The following is a 10,680-nucleotide window of genomic DNA, read 5'->3' as shown; positions in this document are numbered from 1 at the left end:
CTCTGTATAGCTCTGGCTGTCCTGGAACTCACTTTGTAGACCAGGCTGGCCTCGAACTCAGAAATCTGCCTGCCTCTGCCTCCCGAGTGCTGGGATTAGAATGAACTATTTTGTTATAAATCGTTAGGAATTTTGTGTGGAGCATATTGAATTTATGTTGCAAATTAAAGAAATCAAACATCTTTTTAAAAAAAATGCACCATTTTAATGGTGTTGTTTGCAGTTGCATAAATGGGTAAAAGATGTTCTACATAATCATTGATTTAGCAAACTATAGTAAATGTGTAAAACTGAAACTCATATGAAATATTGTACAGAGCCATAGGAAGAGCAATTTAGTATAGACTTTACTGACACAGAATACATTGTCAGGGTCACATGAACGATAGCATAGCACTAAGGATAGTTCATAGCACTAAGTGCCTTCATGAAGAAATTGGAAAGTTCTCATACTAGTAATTAAAATTAAATCCACTGACTATATACATAGATTAATACTATCAGCTCTGTTCACCTAGCGAAACTTCACTGCTACTAATTAGAGAACTAATACTGCTGTGGTTTGTCTTATTGCCCTCCCACTTAGAAAGATGTGCCAGCTAACAATATCAGTGCTCCACAGTGTTTGTCATGTTTCCTGCTTTTCTCCCAGGGTTGTCTCATGCCTACCAGATGAGAAGTAGCTGCAGTTTACCTGATCCTGGCCAGCATGTACCCACAAAAATAAAGCCCCTGTTTCCTAAAATCTCTCTTTAATAGTTATTGTTCTGGGCACCCTTTCCCTTGTGGGACAGATTGATAACTCCACCACAAGCTGAGTAATGGGCTGGGCAAGTTGTCTACCCTGATTCCAGGAGGAAGGAGAAGTGCCTAGTGAGTGCTTTGATGGGAGCTCTGGCAGTCTCTGAAGTCAGGACCTGGTGAGCACAGGGGCACTGTTCACAAAGAGGAGGAGCAGGCGGCTGAGCAGTGAAAACTAGAGTGGCAGGTCCTTGCCAGGGCAGGGTGGGAAGACAGCAGGGTAGGCTATAGGAGGACGGTCAGGGAGTGATACTGAATTGCAAATCTCCATCCCTCTCGTGAAGTGGCCACGGGCTGGGACTGGGCTGGGAACCTCTCTGGTGTGCCCCTTCAGCGCACTCTAAACCTAGTGGAGGTGCTCATGTCACTCAAGTATCACTGGCCAGTCAGGATCTCCAGGCGCACCTGCCATTCAGAGGAGTAGGCGGGTTCTTCCGGGTAGCAGAGCTAGGTTGCGCCTTGTAGCTGAGCAAGTTTGAATGTTTCTGTGTGAAGTTCTCTGAGACCGGCTGCTGGATGCTGAGAGGCGCGCTCGTGGAAGTTGCGACATGGTGAGCACAAGGTCACTGCCAACAATGGGGAAGAGCAGGGAGATGAGCTGTGGGAGCTCGTGTGGTGGGTCTTTCATCTGCTGGTGCGAACCGGCGGCCACCTTATTTTGCTTCCTGTGAAGTCCCTTGTGGTCCTAGTCACAGGCTGGATCCAGGATTCTCAAAATGTCACTACAAAGAAGATTTGGATACAAGCTACTAAAGAGGTTATTTTTATTATTAATCTATTATTGTGTGTGGAGTGATTTCCCCCTGGGAAGGCATAGTAATTCTAGAACAGCTACATTTTCACCCTTTCAGAAAAATGTTTCTGGGACAAGATGGATTGACTCAGGTTACCTTGCCTCCAGTCTCTTGTTCCCCAGAGCAATGACCTTCCTTTTCTTTTGATTAAATGTTTTAAATCCTTAAGTTAAAGGGATATATCATAACATTGTTTTAAAATTACTCATTTGAATCCTCTAATGAAATGTCCATTGGAGCAACAGGAAAAAGATTTGCCTGTGGAGCTTGGCTTCTGCGGCATGGGGGTGGGAATGGGGGCTGCTGAGCCATAGCCCCCTTTCTGATCACCTCCATGAGAGAGAGCTCTAGAGCATGGACCTCACTGTTTGGAAGTGAGCGAGGTCAGTAGTAGCTGGAGATTCAGAAATATAACAGTTTAGGATTCACTTTGAATTATTTTTGTGGGAGTTGTGAAGTCTGTGTTATTTTTAATTTGTATACACTTGAGATTACAGGGAACATTTGTCAAGGTCACATTTTTTCCTGGTGCAGTTTTCTTAGGTCTTAAGATTAAAACTTGCCAGTACTTTAGGGCTTATGTTCTTGTCTTTTTCTGTGAATTCCCTTGGTTTTTCATATGTATTGTAAACATTCTGATTGTTGTACCTTCCTGGTAAGTATGGAAGGTACATTATGCCAAAATGTGTACTTTATCTTCCTAATCCTATTGACAGTTCTGAGGTTTTTTTCACATGGCAAATAGATTTGGAATCAGCTTTCTTGTTATGAATCGTTAGGAGTTTTCTTTGGATTGTTTTAAATGCTGCAAATTGAACACATTCCACATCCTATGTCTTTTCTTTTTCTTTGTTTCTTTTTTTGAAAACATCATTTTAATGGTGTTGTTTGCAGTTGTATAAATAGGTAAAGAAGTTCCACAAAGCCATTCATTTAGCAAACAACAGTAAGTGTGTGAAACTGAAACTGATGTGAAATACTGTACAAAGTCATAGGAAGAGGACTTTAATGTAGACTTTTAGTGACAGAAAATAAATACACTGTTAGGGTCACATAAACGATAACTCACTAAATTGAGAAAACAAGAAGAGTGGAAAAACACGGACCATTATTGAACAGTGGATCTGGATGTGACATGGGATTGTGTGTAAGCATATCCAATCAACTCTGCCAGCAGTAGGTTAGGATTTTCCACTGATATCAACTAAAAGTAATGAAAATCATGTTATATTGCTATAGTTGATGTAACAGTGCACCTATTTAATGTCTGTATTCTGATACATTTGGACATAATACCTACACACTTACACAACCGCTTTGAACTGAGTTCTCATAAAAATGACAGAATTGCCATGGATGCCAGCTATCTTCCCAGTATAGTCTTCATGCACTTGAGACTAGCTTTGAGAAGTATCAGAATTCTCATGTTCATTGTCGTTATTTTAATGGTGACCTAAATGTGAGGATAACTTCAGTGCTCATTTGGTGAAGACAAACTGGGTGTCTTGGGGGACACTGTGCTAACAGAATGAAGACAATACCAGTCTAAAGGCTAATGCATGTGTAAAGGGCTCTCACAGCCAGTGCTGTATTCGTTATAAAATAACATGTAATTCCAGGTTAAGCAGTGTCAACCCATTCTTTCTCCCATATGATTTTCATCTTTAGTACACTCCTATTTGTCAGATGAATATGAGTACTTGAGCCATCTTGTCTACACCGCAGGTAGCAATAGACAATGAAGGACAGAAAACACAGAATCTGTATTGGAGTTTTGTTGGTGGAGGTGGGTGTCCAGGTTTCTTTTTCTGTAGCCTGTAGAGTACCTTTTGTCCTCAAAGAGTCTAGAACATAGGGATGTAGGCTCTAAGCCTGTATTTACTTGGCCTCTACATTCAGTAAACTGTGTAGAATTTGTCCTCCTTGATGGAACCCTGCTGACAGTTTTCCAAGAGCCAGGTTTTATCTTAGCATCAGCATAGATGGTAGAAGGATCTCCAAGGGATATCCTTGGCCAACAACTCAACTCAATGTATCCTGTTCCCAACATTGAAGCCCTGCCTGGCTACAAAGGATGGTAAGTTCAGACTGCATATCCTCCAATATTAAGAGTCCTCATTAGAGTCTCCATCATAGATTCCAGGAGTTGCCATTGCATTGGGTTTTTACACTAACCCCAACTGTCCCCTAATTCCAACTTTTTCTCCCTGCACTGTACTCTCTCCCTTCATCCCCTCCCCAACCAGTCCCTCCAACTCCTATTCCCATCAAACTGCACTCTACTCACTGAAACTCTTCTGTTTCCCCTTTAGAAGGAGATCCATGACTTCCTCTATATCCCTCCTCTTTATCTACCCCCTCTGGGTTTGAGTTTATGGAGTATAGCTTAATTATAATTTACATGATAAGTAATATTCACTTATAAGTGAATATTTACGATCTGTGTCTTTCTGGATCCAGCTTACCTCATTTGGAGTGGTGTTTTTTTTTTTTTTTTTTTTTTTTTTTTTTTTTTGTAGCATTCCCTTGATGTAAATTCATGATGCCATTTTTCAGTTAAGGGGCACCTAGGTTGTTTCCAGTTTCTGGCTATTGTGAATAAATATGCTAGGAAAATAGTTGAGCAAGTGTCCTTGGGGCAGGATGGAGGATCTTTTGGATTGATGCCCAAGAGTGGTTTAGCTGGGTCCTGAGATTGATGCATTGTCAGTTTTCTGAAGAACCATGATTCTGAGGAAATACTGTATTCTTTAGTGGCTGTATCAGTTTGCATCCACACAAGTAGTGGAGGATTGTTCCCCTTTCTCCACATCTTTGCTAGCATGAGCTGTCACTTGTATTGTAGATCCTAGCCATTCTCACGTGTGTAAGATGGATTCTCAGAGTAGTTTTGATTTGCATTTTGCTGGTGGCTAAGATGGTGAAAATTTCTTTTAAGTTTTTCTCAGCTATTTGACAGTCCTCTGTTTAGAATTCTCTGTTTAGATTTATACTATGTTTTTTACTTGAATTTTTTGCTTGAGTAAGTCTAGTTTCTTGAGATCTTGTTTTTGTTAAAAGAAAATCTTTTCCCATTCCTTAAGCTGCCTCTGTCCAGTTTACTGGGCTTTTGCCACTTCCAATCAATTTTCTCTTATTCCCAAAGAGGATAAACAGAGTGAACCAGATTAGTCCTTGACTGTAATTTTTTGATTTTTTTATTATAAATTTATAGATCATATTTAAAAGAATTATATGTCTGTCTTTTTCTCTCTTTTTATTTGTGTCATCTATATTGTATGATTTTATTCAATATAATCTAATTATATTGTTGCTTCTCTGGAAAATTATAGGCCTTCACCTATTTTTGTCTTAAAATTTACTACATAGTGTTGTGAGGTTCTTGAGTTTTTGAAGTTTGAGAAACAGTTTTAGTTTTTTCTTCTTGATCTTAAAGGCTTGCCTTTCCTCATTTCTTGGTAAATCTGTGTTTTTCAGTTGTTGCAATCAAATTTTTCTTTTTGTGCTACTTAAGTGATTGATATGATAAACACATTCAAATTGGGTTTTTAAAACTTTCTGATACATTATTGTCTCTTTGTCCTAAATAGTTTCAGTTGTCAACATTTTAGAGCCTACAGTCATGTGAGGGAGCCTACAATGAGCTATGCCCTCATCAAAATGGGTGGATGCTGTGTCAGTGAGAGATTGTTTTGAATGATGATTGATGTGGGAAGGCTCTTCCACTGAGGGTAGTAGTATCCCTAAACAAGTGGGCCTGGGCTGGGTAAGAGAGGTAGCTAAGCGTCAGTGACCAATGGAGGGGGCATGCCCAGAAAAAATGTTTCTCCATTTTGTTTGCTTGTTTGTTTTGGATTTTGTTTTTGTTTGTTTGTTTGGTTGGTTGGTTGTTTTTTGTTTTGTTTTGTTTTTCTCATTTTCATGAAGCTTTAGTTTCTATCCTAAGGACCTAAAATGCCAGGCTTGATTCTGACAGGACCAAACAAGTCCTAAGATTCCTTTGATTAGAGGATTCAATCACAGCAGCAGAGAGGCAAAGCAAGTTACAACAACAACAACAACAACAACAACAACAACAACAACAACAAGGTGATTTTGCTGCTGGACAGAACCTGGAAATGTTCTCTTTTGGAGGGATGTGGAAAATATCAGGACTTGATATGACAACCAGTGTAGAAAACTGTACTCAGAACTTAATCAGCCGTTCTTTTTTTTTCCTTTCTTTCTTTTTTTAAGATTTATTTATTTTATGTGTGTCAGTACACAGTTGCTCTCTTCAGACACACCAGAAGAGGGCATCAGATTCCACTACAGATGGTTGTGAGCCATCATGTGGTTGCTGGGAATTCAACTCAGGACCTCTGGAAGAGCAGTCAGTGCTCTTAATCGCTGAGCCATCTCTCCAGCCACATCAGCTGTTCTTGTAGGACCTGGAAGAAAAGTGTGTTGAGAGTAGTGCAGACAGGGGGACTGTCTTGTCATAGGATTTCCGTAGAAAATAGACTCCATGAGAACTTTAGCTAGAGATTTGTGTGGTGTTCTGATGCCATGTCCTTCTTATTCTGCCTCTGCACTGAAGAGTTACAAATAATGGGCTGTATTCTCAGATTGAATATTGAATCTGTTGGATGATTGTTACTAGTGACCCATTCAGGACTACAATGAAAAAAAATCAACACGTCAGGCAGAAAGAAATGCAAAGTTTGTAGTTTGTAGAGAAAAACATCACTGGGAAGTTAGAGATGGCAGCCAAATACTGAATCAGAGGTAAGGATTTTTAAAGAGATTTTCACCATTACAGACAAGGTCCTTGTCATGACTGGAAGCCTAAGAAATTACCCCAAGGGAAACACTCTCTTCTGCTAAGCCTTCAACTGATGGAATATACAGTGTGAAGTGTGATTCCTAGACCCAGGAAGGAACTTCATACAAAACCTGCTACAGAGGTGGTTTAAGCATGGCAGGTTTCATCTTAATTTAGAATCCAAAATTGGCAGGATCACCCAAGTTCTGGAAACAAAACAGATTCAAAATTTAAGGCCATGGATTCTTCCTTCGTGGTTTCAGTTCGTCACTGTCCCAGCCATCCATGTTTGGCAGTCATAGCCCCAATGTGGGAGTATGCTGTAAGAGAGTATTGCACGAACTTGTTGGATGAAGGCTGAGTTGAATTGTGAGAGCACGAAATATTGAGATAACCTAAGCTTTGAGACACCTGTCATGGAGAGCTGCATATAGGGAGTAGAAGAAACTAAACCTTGAGATGTGTGAAAAGTTGCAGGGATAGGCCCATCTAAACCTTTTGAAACTGAGGCCCCACCAGGTGTGGTGCTGCACACCTTTAATCCCAGCACTCGGTAGGTGGATTTCTGAGTTTGAGGCCAGCCTGGTCTATAGAGTGAGTTCCAGAACAGCCAGGGCTACACAGAGAAACCTGTCTGGAATAAACCAAAAAAAGAAAGAAAGAAAGAAAGAAAGAAAGAAAGAAAGAAAGAAAGAAAGAAAGAAAGAAAGAAAGAAAGAAAGAAAGAAAGAAACTGAGGCCCATGTGCCTGAGAACAAGCTACAGGATTAAGTGTTTGCCCTGAGGGAATTCTTGCTTTGGTCCAAACTTCCTTCACTCTGTATTCACTCAGCCATGAGTACATGGAAAGGGAGGTGGGAAGGGACTGGAGAAGGGATGAAGGAACAGAGCAGAATCCAGAAGGGAAGAGCAAGAGAACAAGAGAGCAAGGAGGGGGCAAGCAGCCCCTTTTATAGTGAGTCAGCCCTACCTGGCTACTGTCAGGTAACTATAGGGAAGAGCATATCTGTCTGTTGCCAGGAACTTTGGGTTGAAGCTTAGACAGAATTCTAACACTTATAATGTTAGAGTCCAAGAATCACTGAAGGAAGACCCCATACTCAAATAGTATGTAAAAACAGAGAGTGTTTCATTCTACAGAATTCCAGCATGCAAGGGTCTACCACTCAGTAGAATAGAGACAGACATGTAAGCTTTGCAAGCTCTATTTAAAGCCAATTTGGGAAATTCCAGGGAGGAGTAGGTAGGTGACTTTTGTCTTTATTGCTTGGCTCTATTTCCAGAGGTATGGGTGTCTTTGAAATCGGTAAAGTTCTGAAGCATTCTGGAGAATTCAGGGGATGTTCTTGAACCATTGCTGATGAACTATTTTTTGCTCAGGCCTGCTGGTGGGAGCAGCTCCTGATTGGCTGACAGTGATGGTTGATTTTCCTGGAATAGACTTGCTTTGGACTTTTCCAGTTCTGGGAAACAGAAACTTAGGCCTTGTCTCCCAACTGCCTGTTTGTAGCCTGTCATGGAGCCAGCCTGGCTCTGGCCAACTCAGTACTCTCAATAGAAGTTTTTGTAGAAGGAACCCCTAGATCCCTTATTTGGGATGATACTTTAGCATCATTAGACTTTACCCATTTCCCCTGTGTGTGTCCAGGTACTGTGTTGTGGTTGAACCTGATCAGTCTGCTTCTTTCTCATTTTGTCTTCATCCTTATGGACTCTATCACTAAATCACATAAGATGCAGAGGCAATTGTTCAGTGCTAAGTTATTTTGTGAGTTTGGTGGTTTTATATTTATAATTTAGTTGCATTTGTTTTTGTTTTTGAAGACCAAGTTTCTCTGTGTAGCCCTGGCTGTCCTCAAAGTAGGTATATAGAACAAGGAGGCCTCCAGTTTAAAGGTCCACCTGACTCTGGCCCCAGAATGCTGTGATTAAATTTGGGCTCACTTGCCTGGCTTTTTGTTTGTTTGTTTGTTTGTTTTTATAATATTCTGTTTATGGTCCTGGAATGTAGGTTTTGGTACATGTCAAGCATATTCTGTTTTGTTGCTCTTCATCCACGTTGTGAAGTTTGAAATTTGGGAGAGAGAATATTCTATTTCTTAGAATGGTCTGTATTCATAATATTAATACTGCCTGATCCTTACTGGCTGAGCTTTACTGCCTGAGGTTTTTGAGTCATTGAATTGCAGGTGCACAAAAATTCTTCCTATCTGTTGTAATTTGTTTTGATTTTTTAGAAATGGATATTACTATTTTGCCTGTGTACATGAATGTACACCTCATGTATGCTTGTTCCTCATAGTACTCAGAAGATGGCATCAGAATTCATAACTTGGTGTATTGGATAGTTGTGAGCCCCATTTTAAGTACTGACAATTAAGCACAATTTGCAAGACCAGCAAGGGCTCTTCGCTGCTGAGTCTATGTTATTCATTTAGCATCAATATTTACATTGCTAATATTTTCATCTGTCCATTTGCAGCTGTTTAAACATTCACTCACTGCCTTTTAGTAAGATCTCATTCATGTTTCAGCTTAAACCGGGACACTTTAGGATTCTACAAGATGACTACAGAACTGGAGTTAATGTATAATTCTTTGTAGGAACTTTGGTATCAACCTCTGAGTTCTTTCTCTTTCTTGTTTGATTGATTTTTCCAGGGGATACAGGGTCTGAATATGTACCCCTGGCTCTCCTGGATAGATCAGACTGGCATACAACTCACTGAGATACACTTGCCTCTGCCTCCTGAATGGTGAGGTTAAAGACTGGCATGAGTAAATATACCCAGCTTCCCAACTTGCCCTTCATTTTTGTAGTTAGTCAATGTTCATACAATTTCTCTGGTATGTACTGAGTACTGTTTGCTCCCCCCCCCCCGTGTGTGTGTGTGTGTGTTTGTGTGTGTGTGTGTGTGTGTGTGTGTGTGTGTGTGTGTGTCTGTCTTTCTGTCTGTCTGGTAATTGGCATTTTTCTTGCCATGCTATATTCTTTTCAAAAAGCAAAGAAATGACAGAGGTCCACCTCATTACTCAATTCCTTCTAAAATGACTTAGTGATTGCATTAGAACTTCTGGGTCAAGAAGTAAGTGTGGAAAGCACCAGAATTATATGAATACAATGTCATTGAAGCATACAAGTATAGTGTTGTCAGTATCATAGTTTCTGTTGTACACTTGTATGGGATATTTTAGAATACAGTGATCTATGATGATGTGCATGTGAGCTTCACTCAAGAAGAATGGGCTTTGCTGGATCCTTCACAGAAGAGTCTCTACAAAGATGTGATGCTGGAGACCTACAGGAACCTAACTGTTTTAGGTAATACCCTGAATTTCATTCCACTTTTTGAAATAAAGGAACCACTGTTTCTTTGTTTGATGTTCTTCTGTAATTTCAATTGAGAATAAGGAAAATGAGGTAAATAAATCAGGTTCAGTGAAGATAGTAACTTAAATTTTGCCCAATTTGCATTACTTTATCATGCATCTTCTGGTACTGTGTTTTAGGCTACAATTGGGAAGACCATAATACTGAAGAACATTGTCAACATTCTAAGAAACATGGAAGGTGAGGTTCATGCACAAGTTGGTAGGAATATGCCTCTGAACATATGTTAATGTGTCACAGAAGTTTTAAAGAAGAGCAACAATGTAAAAATGACTGCTTTAAGTGTATCGGTGATTATTAAAGTCTCACAAATCCATGTATGTCATTGTTAGGTGTCAGATTTGTGTTTGAGGCATTCCTCTAAGAAAGAAGACAAGGAATGGCTTAACAGATATTACCATTTAAATCATAGCCACATTGCAGCTACTATGTAGAACTGCCAATCTATTTAGACTCATACCACACACATATGGAAAAAGATAGATATATCAAATAGGTGTATATGTTCAAACTCATCTAATAAGCAACTATTCTATAGTAAAGTTGGTGTTACTTGTATACTTATAAATACATTGCTAAGTTTAAGTGAGAGTGGCAGTTTAAGAGAGTAAAGAATGGGGGCTGGAGAGATGGCTCAGTGAGGAAGAGCACTGAATGCATTTCCAGAGGTCCTGAGTTCAATTCCCAGCAACCACATGGTGACTCACAACCATCTGTAATGGGATCCAATGCCTTCTTCTGGTGTGTCTGAAGACAGCTACAGTGTACTCATGTAAATAAAATAAATAAACTTAAAAAAAAAAGAAGCCATAAAACAAACAAAAAAAAAAAAAAAAAAAAAAAAAAAAAAAAAAAAAAAAAGAGAGTAAAGAATGTTGTTGGGGAAAAAC

The 10,680-nt window shown here is 39.7% G+C and overlaps 2 protein-coding genes across 2 annotated transcripts in view; one reads left to right on the top strand and one right to left on the bottom strand.

Moving 5' to 3' along the window:
• Positions 1-10,680, bottom strand: part of LOC110338283 (zinc finger protein 54-like) — a 91,818-nt gene that overhangs the window by 74,886 nt on the left and 6,252 nt on the right. The window lies entirely within an intron of this gene.
• Positions 1,276-10,680, top strand: part of LOC110338288 (zinc finger protein 431-like) — an 11,893-nt gene continuing 2,488 nt past the window's right edge. Inside the window, exons 1-3 of the mRNA XM_029532863.1 lie at positions 1,276-1,352; positions 9,595-9,721; positions 9,910-9,970. Coding sequence (XP_029388723.1) covers positions 1,350-1,352; positions 9,595-9,721; positions 9,910-9,970 — 191 coding nt within the window. The 5' untranslated portion in view covers positions 1,276-1,349. The remainder of the gene's footprint in view (positions 1,353-9,594; positions 9,722-9,909; positions 9,971-10,680) is intronic.

The sequence above is a fragment of the Mus pahari genome, chromosome 21, assembly GCF_900095145.1.
Source record: "Mus pahari chromosome 21, PAHARI_EIJ_v1.1, whole genome shotgun sequence".
NCBI lineage: Eukaryota > Metazoa > Chordata > Mammalia > Rodentia > Muridae > Mus > Mus pahari.
Note: the sequence above shows the minus strand (reverse complement) of the source record. Positions and strands in the feature narration are given on the sequence as shown.